Source organism: Pelmatolapia mariae, linkage group LG23, assembly GCF_036321145.2.
Source record: "Pelmatolapia mariae isolate MD_Pm_ZW linkage group LG23, Pm_UMD_F_2, whole genome shotgun sequence".
NCBI classification, from domain to species: domain Eukaryota; kingdom Metazoa; phylum Chordata; class Actinopteri; order Cichliformes; family Cichlidae; genus Pelmatolapia; species Pelmatolapia mariae.
In genome coordinates, this window is record NC_086246.1 from 10,138,020 (window position 1) to 10,158,397 (window position 20,378).

Here is a 20,378-nt window from a genome sequence, read left to right on the forward strand (position 1 = left end):
GAGAGAAATGAAGCATATGCTGCAACCAGAGCAGCAATATATCTGAATGTGCCCTTTCCTCATATATCAAACCAGAGAGCTCCAATCTGAAAATACCAGCTTGTTGCAGTCTGTTCTGTCATCATGAATGACGATCATTTGACCCATGTTTTATTTATTACATGTCTGTGTATCCTTTCTTCTTTTTTGCTGCATTATTTCCCCCGCCTGTCTCTCAAAATCTTTCAATTTTACAGTTGTCCACCTCTAGCGTTTCACTATGAGCAAGTCTGTGTGTTTGCCCTTTACTTAAGCTTTTTGGTCCCAGCTGGCCCTGGTGGAAAAACTTCAATCATTATTACAAACCAGACCCCTGTGGTCTCCTTCTCTGCCCCCTCCGTTCTCTTTTCTGTTGTTCATCCAATGTTTTTATGTTCCATGCGGTGCCATTCTCAGTCTATGATTTACTTTTTCACTCACTCTCTTCTGCCTTTTTTCGGTGCTCTTCTTCAGCCCTCCCTCCTCTCACTCTGTTTCTGGACCATGTCTGCTTTGTGCCCATTTTTGCCCATGAGTGCCTGAAATATTGATGTGGGTGGTTTTCACTGTGCCTCCGTTTCGTCAGAACGAGGACGGTTATAGAGGATAGAAAATAAAATAAATTGTTTTCATACCTCTTGCAGATTGCAAAAGGGAACACTTATGACACCCAGACAAAAGAACTGGTGAAAAGAAAGCAGCAGCCAAAGAGAAGAGAAAGAAAGAAAGAGGGACTGATGGGAATGGTGTTCTTTAACTAAAAAGGAGAAAGCAATAGATGAAGGCCATCTGAAAATCAAAGGGCAGGCATTAAATCACCAAAGGGACCAGTAATATCTCAGAAAGTCTACAAGATTTTCCTGCCATTTGTTTTTCTGTCTTCAAAACAATGTACAGCTGATTCAGGTACATCTTTTTTTTTGGTATTTTAACTGACTTTATTGGATAGATACACCCCAAACAGACAGGAAAGCAGAGGGAAAGTCATGCGGCAAAGGGCCACAGGTCAGACTTTGAACCTGGGCCGGCCACTTTCAGCTATGCGGTATATGGTCGCCTGCTCACCCGACTGAGCTAAGCCGGCGCGCCAGAGTCGCATACATCTTAGAGGAAGTGCAGCAAACGTCATTTGAAGACTCCATTGATGCTCCTTTGTTTTCATTGGAGACCAAATGAACAAGGACATCAGGCATTTTGAACATTTGTACAATTTCGATTTAAGAGGAGATTTCAAACCTAGTGTTTTCAAGGGAAGGAGTTGCCAGAGAAACACTTATGCAGACTACAGTCAGAGAATACACCTGTCTTCAAGTTATTAGAAAAATGTTTCCTGTGTTACGCTTAACTGAGTTTTAAATCCAGTATTGAAATGATAAGACCAAGTTTGTTTTTGCTTAATTATTATTTAGACTCATATTCGATACCTGACTCTGTCAATATAAAAACTGAATAAACCTGTTTATCAGGACTTTTCGAGAACATCATTTTATGAGATTGGAAGGATTCCAGTTAAAAATCATTTATATGCTGATTGAACAATCAAGTCTTAATCTTGTGTACAAGATATTTTGGTAAACGTGTATGTACCCACACATACTACAGTCAGGTAATCAGTGTACATATTGGCAGGAAACATGCACACATACTTTCCTATCAATGCTTTTAGGTAGTTCTCAAAAAAAGTCACGTTGGATTTATTTTAGGAGAAGTATGTCCTAAAATGTCTCAGCAACTGTTGATGTTCCATACATTTTAATACACGTCCTGATGGATATGTGTATTAAAATACATCGAGATAAATTCTCATTACCTTTTTGATCCTTTAAACATCAGCATGCTGACACACTAATATTTTACTTTACAACACTGTACCTGTATGGCAAACACACATGAGTTTAATGTGTAGTTCCTTTAACAGATGGTATAATTTGTTTGGCATCCTTTTGGATTCAATAACTAGATAATAATAAAGTTCAATCCAATCCCTGTCAGATCTGAGAATGGGGAACTCTGTGGCACTTTTGGCAGCCTGTCTTGGCATGGAGCTGCTTTTGCATTTCTCACACTAATTGTCTCCATCTGCTGTCCCTTGGTACTATTTCCAGCTGCTGATGGCGAAGCATTGGAGGTTGTCTTTCACACAATCTTCCCACCTTTAGACAGTCTGTCTTAATCTTGGGAATTTCTTCAATTGGCTACATAGGTAGTTGTTTTGAGATGCTGTTCTCATTCATCCTGTCATGTGCCAGCCATGTTAGATGGTTTTCTCTAGTTATCATCTCTTATCATTTCTTCCTCTGGACAGGAAATCTTGACTGGTAACATGCTGCTAAGATCTGCTGTTCATGAGTGACGCTTTTTGTTTTGATGAACCATGGTGGCGCAGGGATCACTGCATAGGAGGAGTGTGGAAAGTGACTTTGTACACTGCCAGGTTTGATGAAAGTTTCTTTTTTAAAAAATATTATTTTACTATAGCTAAATTGAGTATTCAAATTTCTCTGGTCACTATCAATTTTCCTGACACTCAAGAATAAAAATGCTCTAAAAGATGGCTTCAGAAATTTTTATAGCCGTCCTACAAGCTATTGAAACAGTGGAACATTTCTGTATGAACAAAATGAAAGAACAAAAAACAAAACACAAACTGCTTACCCATCAGAACTTCATCTCTCAGACTTTGGATTTGAGAAGTGTTGTCAATTACTTTGCTGAACGCAAAGTCCTGGCAGTATACTCAACCTGCTCACTCTTCTTCTGCCTCTTTTGAGCACAGTTGTTTTTCTTCGGCTTGATAAACATAATTAATAAAGCAATAGTGATGAACTTCTCTATAAGATGTGCTCAAAAAAATAAATTGTTGGAACCAAAAAGTCACATATACCCACATAAAGAGGGTGTCAGTATGGATAGATAGATCCGTTTTAACACAGGAAACGGTTTATTTGTTTTTCAGACAATATCTCGCCTGTTTAGTTTAATGCAGTTTTATTTCAGTATGACTTTGAGAGTTTAGGTGATTTGTTTCTTTTTTCAAGTTATATAAATTGCTTGTAACACCTTTTATGAATCACTTGTATTGACCCACTACTTGAAATCGTGTAGATCTGAAATCTGACTAGCTGATTGGGAGGAAGGTAAGATTTTCTCAGATATATACATGATACTTTTATGAGCATTTAAGCAAAGTAGGGTAGAATATCCCAAAACATCAAGTGAAAGTACAATTATTTGTTAAAAAAAATAAAATAATAAACATTCAAAGAGAGGGAAAGTAAAGTATGTAAAATATATTGTTGCCCTTTTAACATCCATCTGTCTCTTTTCTTAACCACCTGTCCAGTTCACGCTCATGGGGTATGGCTGGACCCTATCCCAGCTGTCATAGGGTCAGCAGTCTGTTGCAGAGCTGTGATCTGAAAATTGTTAAAACTGAAATTATATTATAATTTTAGTGTGTTAAACAATACAACAACTACAGAAACTATTTACTCGCAAAATTCTTGAGTCACCCCTCATTTCTCTTGAAATGATTTTTTTTTTCATGAATCATTAAAGCATAAATCTTGTCAAAATTAATGGAAGCATGTATATAGAAAAATGTCAGATTTTGATCCATCATGCAACACCATCTAGAAAGCATCTGTTTGGCAGTTGCTATATTTTCCAGCATGCCAATGATTCCAAAAATGCTGGTAATGTTGTAATAGCATACCTGGATTTATAAAATCGCTCTAGAACGGTTTGCAGCCGAGTGTGAAGCGGTGAGAATGAGAATTAGCACCTCCAAAAGCGTGGAGTACGCACTCCGGGTCAGGGATGAGTTCCTGCCCCAAGTAGAGGAGTTCAAGTATCTCGGGGTCTTGTTCATGAGTGACGGGAGAAGGGAGCCAGAGATCAACAGAAGGATTGGTGCTGCTGCTGCAGTGATGCAGTCGCTGTACCGGTCCATCGTGGTGAAGAGCAAGCAGAGTGTAAAAGCAAAGCTCTCAGTTTACCGGTCAAGCTACGTCCCTACCCTCACCTATGGTCACGAGCTGTGGGTAGTGACAGAAAGAATGAGATCATAGATACAATGGGCTTCCTCTAAATGGGCTTCCTCCAAAAGGTGGCTGGTCTTTTGATATGCCAGTTGATATGGTTCGGGCAACTGACAAGGATGCCTCCTGGGAGCCTCCTGGGTGAGGCGGTCCGGGCATGTCCCACTGGGAGGAGGCCCTGGGGCCGACCCAGGACATGCTGGAGAGATTATATCTCTTGGCTGGCCTGGGAACACCTTGATGTTCCCTGGAGGGCAAGCAGAAGAAGATGGATGGATGGCTGGATGGATGGATGGATTTATAAAATGCACAATGGAACATGATCAGCCTTGGATTGGCCTCACAAGAGCTTGGACATCAAACCCTGGCTAAGCAATGTGGGAAAATCTTGACGGGGAATGGAAGAAAAGGCATCCAAGATCCAAAGAAGAGCTCTGGGATGTCCTTCGGAAAGCTGCTAGAACTACTGTAGTCCTGAAGATTATTTAAAGAAACTAGATAGATAGATAGATAGATAGATAGATAGATAGATAGATAGATAGATAGATAGATAGATAGATAGATAGATAGATAGATAGATAGATAGATATCTTTCCATATATGTTTGCATGTTCCAATTAATTTCTGGCAAAACATAAACAAATGAGGGTTGAAACCAGTATTCATAGCTGGTGCTTGGGTTCCTTCCCACAAATGTCTAGTGGTGCTCGTTACTTCTTATCTGGGTCTGCTGCAACAACACACCAGGGAACAGCAGACTTTACCCTTTTTTTACTGAATAGGCACTCTTTTTTAATTGCATAAAGTAAACTATAGCTCACTTTATTTTTTAACCTCACTGGCATAAAGGAATATCATCACCAATGTTTTCTAGTGTTTACTTCACTTGTGGTCCAGTTGATTTTGCTTGTGTGAACCAGCCATAAACTGTAACACAGCTAAAAATTAAACTGAAGAATGAACTTCAACTGTAAGTTCCACACATTTCAGCAACTGCAAAACAACCCCCCAAATCCAGGCTTCAAAATATCCATTGAGACAGCTTTATAAAGCTTTTCCCTTAGAATTTGAAATGACTGCAACGACCTCTGGATCAATGCTTTTACTTGTTGGAGAAGCTCATGTATGTTTAGAAAAACACGTCCAAAGCAACTGATTGGCTTAGTCTCGACCAGTGATTTGTTTTCTGTTGTTGAGCCTTGTGAGTCATGTTTGAGAGCAGCCACTTGTATGTTATGCCAGCGAACCCATAAGGCAGCTTTCACGGCCAGAAACACTCAGTACGGAGCATTAGAGCAAGTGTGCATGTGGCTGAATGGTAGGTGTAAATACAGTGCACATGTCTTTGTGCACAGATTCACTCATGTGTGTACCATTTGCCGTCAAAGAAATCTTGTAATATAAATTGAAGTACCCAAACAGTGAGTCATGTGTGACTGGCTTGTTTTCTTGGCAGGCCCCTAAACCGACTCGCTATAAACCAGGCACAAATACAGCACTTTGTGAGTTTTAAATGAGCTATTCTGTTTCATTTAAAACCTAGAGGACATGAAACACAGAGTTAGGGGAGGGCACAGAGACTCACCTTATACTTGCTGAGATGAAAGCTTTTATAGATCTTGGAAGCACTGGTCCCAGCTGTTGTAGCACAACCCTGACCACCACTGACCTCGTTACAATTGGGATAACTAGTAAGCTGCAGACATACTCAGCTCAGGCAGTCCAGAGCGCTGTCACAACCCCAAGAAGGGAAGAAGAAAGAAAAGAAAGCAGAATAACAGTGAATAAAAATGACAGGTAGGACAGTATAGGGAAAGCGGGCTGAGAAAAGGAGAGAACAAAAGCAAAGAGGAAGAGAGAAATGAACAGCGAGCAGCACAAAAACAAGACATTTAAAGGAGTTTAAGGAGTACTTTCTGTTTAGGTAGATGACCTCTCTCCTCCAACGTGTTACATCCGATATCGAACTAGCTGACCTGATCGATCTGAACTGCTGCTGTAGCTTCACCAACTCCAGCAAAAACACTTGGAGCAATTTCTGAGATAGTCAGGTGCAGGAGAGGCGCAGAGCAGCTCTTAGTTTTGGCAAAGTGATGTTTTCAGCACACCGTAACCACGGTGATTTGAGAAAACTGTATCAACCACTGTTACTTGTAACATTTGTAAAGGACAAGATAAACATTTTGCACAATAATGTCTCAAATCAGGAAATATTATCAGCACACACTGTTTAAAATATTACACAAATCCTAGTTATTTCTTGGATAATGTGACAGTATGTGTTTACTCTCACAACAGCTCATGGATTACTCATTTATGGTCTGGTGACTCTTCTTTTATCAGCTGCTTGTTGTCTTTGTGGTATTTCAGACAAGTGTTGCCAACAGAGTAGGTGTAGTGTGCAACATCAACACTCATAACATCGTTAAGCATGTTTTTCCTGTGTCATCTTTACTTTTTTCACTTTCATTAAGAGGATGGAAAATTCAAATTTGCCAATACCATTATATACATTCAGATCATTTGGCACGTCTAAAAGCTAGTAAAACACTCTGAAAACAGTAAAAAATAAACACAGTGGATTGAGGTTCAACTACACCTCCACCATCTTGGTTATGTTCTCAGGAGAGTACTCCTTATGATCAGATTTTCAGATTTGTTCTGTGCTATTTATGTCTATGCAAAACTACACATTTTGCATCAAAGGTGTTTCTTTTTACCCAGGTGTGTCAAATATAACTTACTGTTTAGTCATTAAGCATCCAAAATAAAGACCAGAGAGCTGTTTTTAGGACAAAAGCTTACCATTCTAAAGCTAAGCAAAGGGGGGAAATCCATCAGAGATATTTCAAAAACATTGGGGATAGTCAGCAGCACAAACAAACTGGCTTTGCTGTTTCAACACTTTTGGATGGCACTAAATAAGAAGCAAAGAGCAAATACTGTTTGAAAGGAAAACTGTCCTGCATTTTCTTTGTTTGCACTAGTTTAACGTTGTGTTCACATTTGGTTAGGCTTAGAAAAAGATAATGATTTGAGTTAAAATAGCACACAATCACAACATTACATGGGAAAAATAACTGTGAAAGGATACCCACTACTCCCTTGCATTGTGTCCAAGTCTCCATATGCAATGTGTGTGTGGACAGGGTTGTAATGCAGGGTGATGAAGCTTGTTTTCAGACAGTCTTTCTTAAGAGTCAAACTGTGTTTAGGTTTTATCACAGAAATGATGATTCAAGGTGTAGAACCTTCGAGCGGTTTGTTAAAAGACTTTTTGGTGTGAAAGAAGCGACTTAGCAACTTAAGCAATTAAGGACAATCTTCCTTTACATAGAGGAGATGGCGCATTAGATATAGTTTTACAGTCCAACAAGACCTTTATAACACAAAGTCAGTATTGTTCCTTTAATTTAATCCTTGGTTCATGCCCAATTATCTCCAGCCAAACCCTAGTTGAAATCCAAATTGGAGTGGAGAGCTGACCTTTGTGAAAACATTAAAACCCACGTGATTCAGTTTAAGACTCCATCCAAGCTGAAATGATATCAGTTTGTTACTGGGGTACAGCTGAGACAATACCCTACACTCATGCTGTCTCTCCAGGGATGTGAAAAGTAAAACCTTTAGACTGCAGTCTTAACTGACTTTTTGAAAGGGTTGATTTTCACAGAGGGTATGCCATCGAATGGAGACAGGCAGAGGATAGCTGTTGAAGAGAGCGAGGTGGACAGCTATCTAAAGAGACTCTATGTGTCTTGACACATCATTAAAATCATATGAGCACTTCTTGTTAGAGGACATAAATGTCAACAGCAGATGTGAAGCAATCAGTGAAAAATGTAAAGAGTCCTTACATGTGTGATGATGAACTCACAGTTTCCCCACATGCTCTATGCTCAGGTGGTGTCTCCCTCTAATAGGCACTGCTGTAAAGGTGCAAGGTTACACAATGTTAGTGTTTCCAGTTGCCATGGTTTCACCATCACAGGTCTGACTGTCCCCTTTGTCAGCGTCTGTCACATGTGAAATGGTCCCAGATGGCAAGCACTGATTTCATTAGCTGAGACTCTTAAGAGGATCCAGTGATTTTTTTTTTTTCCTACAGGGATTATCTCTTGTGACAGGCTGGCCGACCACATTTCGACAGATTTCACCAGGCCCTGTCCCTTATTAACTCTATCACTCTGTCAGATGCCCAGAGAGGCTCTCCCACCTAACATAACTGCTATCATTATTCCCTCTTCCTCCTTCATGTGTAGCAGCCTGTGCCAAAGGGAACTTATGGTGGGGACTTAAAGCTACATAGCACTTGGTTAAAGCTGCATGAGACATTGTGCTATAGCACCGCTACTGTTCATCATGTTATTGTATTTCAGAAAATGGATAACAGCAGTCCTCACTTCTAATTCCTGAGGTCAAAATTTTAGAGTTCATTCAATTTCCTATAGCTAACAAATGTGTTCCTTTTCCTATAAATCTTGATAGCACCCAAAGAAAACAAATATATGATCACAATTTATATTGCACTTTTATTAGACTTTACCAGTTTTGTACAAGTGAAGAAAAAACATTTAAAAAAATATATACATATATCCATTTTATGTAAATCATATTTCATATTCCTTATGTATATGTACTGTATAGTATGTATCTGGAGCTCAGACCATAGGATGTTATCAGAAACAACATGCAATCGACACATTACTGACAGAATAAACTCAAAATGCACTTTTGTTGAGTTGGTGGGTAGCTCATACAAACAAGAGTCCATGCAAAATCAAAACAGAGAGATTAAAAGGATCCAACAAACTTAGCAATAGGCCAGGGACCTATTCAGGTTCAACAAACCAAGGAATAATGCTGACAGACTAATGATGAAAAGTAAAGCAGACCCCAAAACAATAATCCATAACATCATGAACGACCTCCAATGAGGAAGGGTGGAAAAATCACATTCCACTGTTTAAAGGAATGTCATTTTTCCACAGTGTCTTTTGTCATGTCTCCTTCCCCTCACCCCCAACTGGTCATGGCTGGTGGCGGCCCTCCGTGAGCCTAGTTCTACAGGAGGTTTTCCCCCCTTACTGTACCCAAGTGCTTGGTTTTCTCTCTATTATTGTAGGGTACAATAAAAAGTGTAACATTGTTGTGATTTGGCATTATATACATAAAGCTGAACTGAACATAACTGGCTGCTCCAGTCTGCAGGGCAAGATACAAATCCCAAGTTGCTCTCTAATGCGTCTATCTAAAGTATGAATGTTCGACAGAAAGCATTTCACAGAGAAAGCAATAAAAGGGGGGAAAAAGTGTTTGCATGAATGAGTGTGAATGGATGAATGAGACAAGTTGTATAAAGTGCTTTGACTGGTCAGATAGAGTAGAAGAGCACTATATAAGAACCAGTCCATTCACCGTTTTGGAACAGACTAAATCATTTTTATTGATGATGTAATTTATGACTGTCTTAGCAGAATGAATACAGAAGCCTAATGCATTCATTTTGTCTTCTGTCTTCTGCTACATTAAAGAGAAGTACATTCAAAATATTTGAGAACAACTTGATCATACAGCACAGAATGAACCAAAACACACTCAACAAATAACTTTTTCAGGGGGGAAAAAAACAGAAGGTTTTGGACTGGCCAAGTCAAAGACCATATCGGCTTGGCTGTAATCAATATTCTGTTTAAAAGAGTTAATTAACTCTGAGGTCAACAACTGACTTTTCAATTCCAAAAAGGTGATCAGGGTTAGTTCAAGCAGATACATGAGTAAGGAAAGAAAGCCATCTCCATCAGAGTCCAATACTAGGATTCACCATGGCAACAGGTAAGTAAAGACCAACCCTCCGTTTGAATCCAGTGGATCTAGGAATATGAACATGTGACAGACCTTGATATTTATCTTAAATAGGAGGGCAGGAAGGAGTCATTTTCATTAACTTGGACAACTCTGTCATGACCATAGAGAGAATGACAGTTTGATGAAATAGAAATGTACCCCACTTTAACCCACTTTTACTGAGTTACTGCTATTGGTAGTTACTGAACTAAAAAAATGCAGAATGGCTTTCCAAGTATTTAATGAATGTAATGTTTTATCACTAAAGTCAAATGTTAAAAGAAAGGCCTTAGCTTTTATAGATTTGAAAAATTTCAGCATAATTTTGGGAGGATGAGCCATTTTAAATAAAGAATCTCTGTTATCCTTTTCCATGTTGGATCCATCCTGATATGCAAGTGGACTTGAATCAAATACAGTTCGCTACACCATTACGCAGTCTATGATAATTTTGGGTGGTTGGTCCAGTGGTCGACCCACTGAGACTGATTTAGATGATTTTCAGTGGAAAGTATGCAGAGAGTCAGACTCTGAATTTCAGACACCGTACTTTTGGTAATGTTGACAGCATAATGACTGAATCTCAATTTGTGAGCAGGTTTCAACATAAAATGTTCAGATCACAGACTGTCTGCAGGCTACATTTAGACTGACTTCAAAATACATTTCGTTCTATTTTTAATGTTCAATATGTGTAACATATTTTTTAATAAATCATAAAAAATGACAGTCTTGCAATTATGATTAGTGTTATGATTTTAGTCATAATACTATGTACAACAAATGGCTTTTAATCAGCTGAGAAATACATCTTGATTTAAAAACATATCAAATGTGTTTATGAAAAAAATCTGCACTGAATTAAAAGGCTTGAGTGTTGGGTGAGTAAAAAACTGCTAATATCTACAGTGAGATTAAGTATTACTGAAATTACTATGAGTCACCAGTGCTACTTCTCAGCCACCTAAAGATGCACATGTGGTATAAATGTGAAAATCTTGGATGACTTCTTTCATAAGTTTTCACGTGCGCAAATTTTTCAGAAAACGTGACCTCTGACCTTGACCGGAAGGTAGTAGATGCACCTATAGTTTCAATTTGAAAATCCTATCTCGTCTCGTTCTTGAATTATCACATTCACAAAGTTGCGTGCGCACAATAGCTGCCCACCCACCCAACCTCTTACAGCTGAGGGGTAAAAAGGAAGATGGCATATAAGAAAAACAGCTAGTTAAACTTGATGTATTTAGTGATCACCAACTCTCTGGCACCACCAGGAACTCCTGCCATGTCCATTAAACTGGACATGGCAGGAGTTCCTCATTAAAGCTTTTATGACTAATGTGTTAAATACGTTATTAAAACTTTCTTATATCACACATGTTGACTGACGTAGTTAGGAAGAGAAAGCTCATCTGTCATTAGGATAAATGTTTCCACACTAAGCACTGCTCATAACTGTAATAGCTGATAACTCTCAGTGGAAGCAGAACCAGTAGAAGCTAGAGGTTTAGCTACATTGTGAATGTACAAACAATTATCTGCAAGCTGCTGGCCTCTCAACTTGATAAGCTCCAGGCATTATGCATGGGACAGAGATATACCCTTGAGGAATCTTAAAAAATTACAATGACTCCATTGTCAAGCTGCATTAATTCTGCCTCCAGAGACAATAGCGAACGCCAGCCACAAGATGGAACAAGAACAGATGTGTGAGAAGCTGTATGACACAGCTGCAGCTGGTTGTTTACACATGTACACTATTTAAGATAAAAGGACAGAGAATGCTTTACTTTGGTATGTTTAAGTGCTCTCACCAGCTCACCATATGTATTCACAGTTTATTGAAGAGTAAACAAACCCATCAGATAGTCAAGACAAGTAAATGTTTAATGGCTCATTCAGTGGCATTCACTCCTGCAACCAGCAGTAATGAAATCACACCAGCACACATTTTTCACACAATGGCCTTTAAAGCATACAGTTGCACAGTACATCTTCCAGTGAGCAAAATAACATTGTGTTGTAGACAACATACTGAGTATAAAAATCAGCAGTCAAACTTAAAGCACTGGGGAGCTGCACTTTCTGATTTGAGCTTTATTTGATGTGAGTGCTACTTCAGCAAGCCAGGGACAACAGCAGTGACAGAAAGAGGGAGATTATGCTTGCATCCCTGTATTCCCATGGTGTGTGTCTGTGTATGTGATACCGAAGGAAAATATGCAAATGACCATGCATGTCTTTCAGGGATTTGCTAAATGAGATTTTTGAGGACAATGTTTTGTCCTTTGCTGCATGTACTGAAATTATGGTTGACACCTTCAGCACAGTGAAATGAGAATAAGCAAGACAGACACAGGTTTGCATGCATGTGTATATGTTTCACACGGTTTTTACGTGTGTAGAGCTGAGAGTGTTTATTGTCCTTCTGTGTCGACGCCCGACTAGGTACTGTCGAAAAAGCGCTGTGGGGGATATATTTGATTTGCAAATGAAAAAAACACACCCGCACATTTGCAAAGAGAAGGATACACACACTCAGACACAGGTGTGCTTGTTCTCCGTGGGGATGATTTGCAACTGAATAGGCATGTTGCAGTGGCTGACTTCTAGGTTTTGACAAAATTCTTCCTGGGGAAAAACAAGCACGAGTACACCAAGGACATGCTGCTTACCAGTGTACCTCTTATCAATAGCAGCCTGTGAAAGCACTTGTAGTTAGAGCGAGAGTGGCTCCATTAAAATTCAACCAAATGCTGTTTACACTAACTTTCCAGTCAATGCTTAATGTTCAAATTGTGTTCAAGGTTGGGTCTGGTTGCACTCAGATATCTGTGTGTAGTTGTGTATATGTGGAGACTAGATGTCAGTACCTCGGTCTAACTGGAGCTTAAATGTCACTTTGACTGTATCATTTCTTGCATTTGAGGTATGTATGTAACCATGTGTTTTTCTGTCTGTGTGTGTATGTGTGATAGGGTGTAATGACATTGCCATGCCAGCTGGTTTTGATGACCTGTAGAGTCACTTCTCCATCTTGCTGTTGAAAAAGCAAGGTGTTTCCTCTGATAGTCCTCTGTCTCTCTCTGTCACTCTGACCAGGAAGTCCCAGCCATCCACACCTCCCCAGCCAAAAGAGTGAGTAGCAGCCTCTCTCAAACTGACCTGTCAACAGATCATGCCATGGACTCACCCCAGGATGCTAGTATTAGTGAGTATTTTCTTGTTTTTCATTTGCAAAGCTTTAAAGTTGCTGTTTGTTTGTTTTTTCATAAAGCTTTGATGCAGTATGAGATTTGTAATAACTCATGATAGGAGGCCTAGCTCTGGAATTGCATCATGCTTACACTACTCTGTCATCCAAAGAACCGAGTCTGCAGGATGGTTAATGCAATGTTTTGTCCTATTTGTTCTATGAGATAAACATTTGGCAGAAAGCAGCTTTTGAAAACTAGATTGCTCATTTCCAGATAAGGCTGCCTCCTTGGCAGCTTTTTTAATGGGGAGCTTGGGGCTCGCTAGATGTGGTGCTTTCTTTTCTGTGATAGCAGTAGTATGGCGGGTACTTGCACTTTGCCTTCCACCGATAGCAGTGAACACACACGTGGAGCTTGCAGTAAGATTTACAGTTGCTTGCAATAAGATTTAAGTGTTGCTGAAGTGTTAAAGTATTAAAATGAAACTGAGCAATTTAAAAATTCAAACACTGGATTACAGTAGAGCGTGGAATCTGTGACACTTTTATTTCACAAAGCTGAAATGCTCTGCATACAAGAAGCAAGCTGTGTTCAGATGAGATTAAAATCAGTGGGAGTGGTTGATCATTTTACTAAGTGTTCCTGTTGGAAATGTAAACTTTATCAAATTACAGAATTTAATCATGGGCAATATATAGCAGGACAGCAAATAAACCTGAAAGAAATCACCTTTCTTTCATACACAAAAAAGTCTTATACAACTTGAGATGCTATAAACTCCAATACTCCAAAGTAATTCTGCTGATTATTATGTGTTACCCATAACCCATAGTAACCCATAACAGAAAGCAGAAGCTGTGTATGCAAAGTGACATATAAAGATAAGCCTATAAAGTAAAGTAATCCAGTAAGATGTCTGAGGCTACATTACAGACAGAACTTGCTAATGGCTACAGTAACTAAAGATTTCAAGGCAATGTAAAGAATTATATGTTCAAAATGAGCCAGAAAATCAAGAGCAGTACATCCCTGCAGCAGACGCTACTGTTCTAGCTGTAAAATAGCGCTCTTACAAGTGCTCCATACTAAATAAAAATTACTGACCAGTGCAGTTAATATTGAAAGGCTCCCAGCTCTCTCAGCAAAAGATTTTTCATCCATTCTAGCTGCTCTGTCAAGTTGAATTTAGGTGGAGCAGTGCTTTGATTTTACTGCTAATCAGTGATGGGAATAACGGCGTTACAAGTAACGGCGTTACTTTTTTCAGTAACGAGTAATCTAACTAATTACTGTTTCTATCGTTACAACGCCGCTACCGTTACTAACGAGAAAATGCGGTGCGGTCGCGTGACTATTTTTCAACAAACAGACGGTTGAAGCTGTCTTCAGCTTACCGCATTTTATACCAGTTGCACGGAAGTAGCTGTCTACGTAAGTAATCTGGGCGCTACAGCTTTAAGCTACGGAGCCCCTCTGATGACATGGTCCAAAAAATAAATAAATTGTGGCCACAAAATACTACTTCGTGCCCTCGAAATTACGGAGCCCCGCAAGGGACATGGGAGAAAAAAAATTAAGATGAACTTTTGCGAGATCTCGCAAAAGTTTTGCGAGATCTCGCAAAAGTTTTAGCCGCATTCGGAGGCCGCCAGCTTGAAGCCGACCGGGAGGTCGAGGCACGATGTGCCGGGAGAGCAGTGTCCCCCCCGGCTATAGTAGGTCTCGACCTCCCGTTAGCTTCGAGATGGTGGGTGTCAGACGTCTCCGAAAACGTCGGAGCACTTTTGCAAATATGTGATGTCTTGTAAATCGAGCAGATATTTGACGTTTACACAGCTACTTTCACGCCTCAAAATATCTTAAAAGTTTATTTTGTGACCCAGAAAGAGTAATATTACAACTAAGTAGCTGCCGGCATTGTTGGAATTCAACTTTTGCGAGATCCCGAGTTACCTTTGCGAGATCTCGCAAAAGTTTTGCGAGATCCCGAGTTAGTTTTGCGAGATCTCGCAAAAGTTCATCGTAATTTTGTTTTTCTCCCATGTCCCTTGCGGGGCTCCGTACGAAATAGTATAACGTGCCCACGAAATACTTATTTGTGGCCACGAATTGGGTATAACGTGGCAACGAATTACGCATTTGTGGCAACGAAATAGGTAACATGCGCACATCATATTGATACAATTCTTGGACAGCTGCGTAGAGACATAAGCATAAGAGTAGGCTAAACCTATACACCATGGACAGAGACAGTATGACTGAGTTTTATTTTAGGCTGGGAATGAACTACAAATGCATTTTGAAAAGCCTGGCAATGCAAGGAACCATTATTACGGAGAGACATTTAAACAGGATATTGAGAGCCCATTTGCTTTACAGACGTAAGTACGACCTGGACGCCGGGATAGATTTTATTGTCAACCAACTGCAAGGGCCTGGGAAGGATCACGGTTATCGGTCAAGTGTTTCGTGAGCACAAATTAGCATTTCGTGCGCAGGTTATACCTATTTCGTGCCCACGAAGTAGTATTTTATGGCCACAATTTATTTATTTTTTGGACCATGTCATCAGAGGGGCTCCGTATTAAGCAGCTGCGCGCGCTCCCAAGGACGGCAATCACTTTCTGGCCGACTATCACTTTTTGGCACAACACCTGGAGCTAGGGGGCAAAACAATGGCATGAGTGCTGCTGTTTGACTGAGGAACAATAAAGTAGTCGTGGTAAGCCAATCACATGACCACTTCAAGATGACAGAGCAACAAGGTGATATATACCAGTTTTTAAATAGTGTTGATGGGCCACGTAAAACCAGAGTCATGATAAACAATATATCCGAGTGTTTTTTCCTCAATAGTTTCTTCACGTTTACTGTCTAAGGACAGTGCCAGCAAGCACTCTCTGCTTATGACAAAAAAATAAAAAAACAAAACAAAAACAGCCCTTTCGTGTTGGTGGGAAAAATGCACCATGTCGACCAATCAAAAAAAAAAATGATATGGCGACATGACATTTGGTTGTTTAGGAAGACGGTGAAGTTTTAGGAGTGACGGTGAGAGAGAGAGAGAGAGAGAGAGAGAGAGAGAGAGCAAGACAGCAGAAAAAGAGAGAGAGAGAGTTTGAGATGTGAGAGATTTGTGACGTTTAGCATGTTTGGAGTGTGTAGTTCATGTGTTGTCTTGTGTAGTTAGTGTGTAGTGTTGAGGATAGTTTTGTGTCGTGTGTCAGAACAAGGAGGTGACTGCTGTCTCCAGGTAGAAACAGGAGTGATACACCTGCTGCTGTCAGACCTGCAGGTATCAGGCTGTGATATTCTCCTATATTGTGGACAGAAATATTTGGAGTGGCACAAATAATTTGTGTGGCATCTTATTAAATGCAGAACACCTGATTGTTATGTAAATAGTTTGAAGTGGTTATTTAAAAAAGGGTAAAAGGTAAATGGCTGCAAATAACTTTGTTGTTTGCAAAACTTGTGCGTATGATTTTAAAATTGACCATTTATATTTGCATTTAAAGTTATGAAATATGATTCATTAAACATGTTTGTGGTTGTTACAGTAAAAAATATAACTTTTTCTACTCGGATTTTATGTTTTTTGTCTGATTTTAGATCAGTTGTGTTAATACAGTATATCAAAATAAAAACATAACTGTAAATTCAGACACGTTAGGTTGTGCTGAAAAGGATGATACCAAACAAGGCAAAGTAAATAGTTTTTAAAGATGAAATGTGGAGGCAAAATCAAAGTGGTTAAAACATTTTTTTTTAAAGTAATGCAATAGTTACTTTTCAAGTAGTTAATTACTTTTAGAATCTTGTAACTCAGTTATTAACTCAGTTACTTTTTTGAAGAAGTAACTAGTAACTATAATTAATTACTTTTTCAAAGTAACTTGCCGAACACTGCTGCTAATGTACAGAAATCTGCAAAAAGGATCCCAATAAGCATTTAACATGCTTAATAGCAACCTTAAACAAACATTGTGCATTGCTTATCATATGCACAGTGGTAGGTTAGCATGTTTACAATAAACTCAAAATTGAGCTAAGGCTAGTGGGAATTTTAAACTTTGCATAAAACCATAAACCAATTTTAATTTTTATCCATCCTGACAGCTCCCTGAAAAGCCTTCAGTTGATCCAGTGCACCATAAGACTATAACAAGAGTAGTAACTTTCTTTAAGTGTATATTCGTCTTAGTTTTAGTTCAGCTGTGGCTTCTGTTCATGGTTATATTTCTTGTTTCAGGTTATCTTGCCACCCTGTGTTGTTGTTAAGTTTTTGTCTCTCTGTTCGGTGTTTTAATGTTCGATTTTGGAAGTTTCTTGTCTTTTTACTTTCTCTATCTTGTAATGACAGCTAGTGCAAACTGACACTATAAATGAGATTGTACTGAAATGAATTTTAAAAGAATCAGAATCAGAATACTTTAATAATCCCTAAGGAAATTATGTGGGTTACAGTTTATCCAAGACAATAACAGTACCAGACTACAGTGCCGAACTAATTAAATAATACAGTATATTACAAGGTTTACAAAGTACAAGATGAGGCTGATTAGAGGAAGAGTGTTTTTTGTTCATCTCATAAAGGAAACTTAACTTAAGTGCCTGAACCAAACCTACTGACAGTAGAGCCTGTAGTATTTTGACACATTTTTGTCAAATTTTCAAATGTGCAAAAATTCAATCAATCCCTCTGGGCTCCTTTGATCGGCTCCGTCACCTAGAGGGGGTGGGGGGTCGTGGTTTGGTCCCGTCTTAGCTATTGTGGTTGATGTGGAGGTTGGGACGGGCTTAGGGCGCCTGGAGGACCCCTAGAGACGTTATCCCGGGAGGGCTCAACCCGGGGGGCTGTGGTCATAACCTGGTCAGTGGCTCTGGTCGCTCTTAGAGGGTGTTCTCCTCGTGGCTGCGTGCAGCGGGGGTTGGAGAAAAAAGAAAAAAAAAATGTGCAAAAATTCAAGATGCTTAAGGAAAAGCTGGGAAATCATCCAGTTTATTGGGTTTGGTCTTTTGGGGTCCATGGGTATTTGTGCCACTAACCAGTAGTTAATCAAATACGTTTAAGTTGGTGTATTGGAGAACAGTGGCTTGTTTATACACGGATTAGTTCAAGAGTAATATTAAACTTAATTTGGAGTTGTGCTTCTGTCCATATGACTGGACAAAATTTTATCATTTTCAGTGCTGGTTTTAGTCACTGCCAACTCCCACGACAAATATCTGGCATAGCTTTATAAACATCTGCCTGCTTCTTCCACATATAGCAGTGGTGAGTGAGTGAGGAGCAAGAAAGACAAGAAATTTTGCAAAAAACTTTGCAGAAGTACAGAGTTTATGATTCAGTTACTTGGCCATTCACGTTCTAAATGTAATCCACAGTTGGTATGAATGCAAAGAGTGTAACCTAACTTATTATTTTCTTATGCAACTACATTATTGATCTGTATAAAAGCTACTATTGTTGAGGGTTTTTTTCGTATTTTTAGTGCTTTGGTGTGTCATTAACACTGAAAAATTGTGTCCAGAAGCATGTAGAGGATACAAATCTACAATGACGGATGTGTAGACGCGCCTCAGTGGTATCAAGGTGTATGCAAACTCATACTTCTGAACTCAGTCTTGCATGCTGACACTCAGCATATTCAAGTAGGCAGGCTGAGAGCTTCTCCATCTCCACCTTTGATCAATGAGGCTTTTGTGTCGCCCTGCACGTCTCTAAATCTCGGCGCCACGTCTAAAATTGGAACTTGTTGACGATCCCCAATGTTGTCTTGACTGATCGACAGCTTTAGTCTTGGCTGACAAGTTGACGGTGAAAACAGTGACAGATCAAATGACTGACAGTAGCGGTGAAGGGTATTGGTACTGAAGCTGCTCCCTGCAAAGCCGCAAAGTTTAAATAAAGCACAGCAACAGCGTAAGTGTGCTTTAAACAGATGCAAAGCTCACCTCTAAGTCCCCACACTGGTTCTAAACAAGCATGCTTGTTTACATGTTGCCTCTCATATTGCACGACTATGACACTGTTGCTGTCTTTGTGGCATACAGAGTAGTGCAAAATAAATTATATTTTTTATTGTTAAATTCTGCTACTTATTCTATTATTTCACAGTTTTGTACGCGTGCTTCTATGTATGTATATATATAATACACACACATAATCTCTGGCTGGTTAAACTTGTCAGACATGTGCCCAAGAGAAACATCTCAAAATGCTGCCAGTTGGAGGTAGATTTGCCAGAAGACTGTTTTTGTTTTAATTAATCTCTCAGATTCGCCTGGCAAATGATGATGTCTTTATATTATCATCCTGAAGGAAAAGCAAAGATTTTCTTCCTGCCAGTTTCAGATTTGATCCCCTTAGTGGCTATTATGTGTCGCAGATTAAAATCAAATGACGTTTGGCAATTGAATATTGATGTTTAACTATATTGTGTATGGATGTGAGGTTGTTTCATGTTTATCAGTACAGTTGTAGGTTTGATATACAGAGAAACGTATGTAATTTTTCTTTTTCATTGACATTTAAATGAGACCATTTTTAGCTGTCTTATAGTCTTATAGTTGTAAATGGTTATGATCCACAGATGTTTAACAAGGATTACACTAATAAAAACATGGCACCTCTCTTCACTCTTGGTGAATATGCTGCTTATCCGACATACTTTTGACCAGGACACTGAAGTTTGATTATTTTCTCTGGTCATTGTCAAGGTATGCTTTCACTTGCTGTTGCTTTATTTGTTTGTTTGTTTTACAAGATCAAAGTAAGTGTTAATGCATATATATGTATGTATGTATGTATGTATTAACACTTACTTTGAGTTTTTGTATGCTTGTATTATTTTGACAAGTATGGAGCTTCTGCTTTCTTAAATATTAAATTTACAGAATGTCTCATTTTTAAATGCCTCAATACGCTGTTGTAAAGACTTTAAATGATGCTTTTGAACACAATTAACATTATAATAAGGTCCGTTTTTATTTTATTTCTTTTTAAATTGTGTAATTTTGGTGCCTATGATATCAAGTGAAAGAAAAGCAAGAATCACAACTCTACATGTAAAGTCAAACAATATAGATGAAACTATAAGGTGAAATCAGGCAGTTATGTTTCACAAAGACAAAGAAAGTTAAAAGTAATCATATGTGAAATAGCTCAATGATTTAAAGACAGTGCTTGGCACCAAACTGCATATTGACAATGCAATCTAGCATATCCAATTATATGACATTATCATTAACATAGTTGTTATACTACAGT

At 39.0% G+C, this 20,378-nt stretch overlaps 1 protein-coding gene across 1 annotated transcript in view; it reads left to right on the forward strand.

Moving 5' to 3' along the window:
* The window catches only part of xirp2a (xin actin binding repeat containing 2a), a 67,811-nt gene that overhangs the window by 11,436 nt on the left and 35,997 nt on the right, over positions 1-20,378 (forward strand). Inside the window, exon 2 of the mRNA XM_063467081.1 lies at positions 13,011-13,119. Coding sequence (XP_063323151.1) covers positions 13,011-13,119 — 109 coding nt within the window. The remainder of the gene's footprint in view (positions 1-13,010; positions 13,120-20,378) is intronic.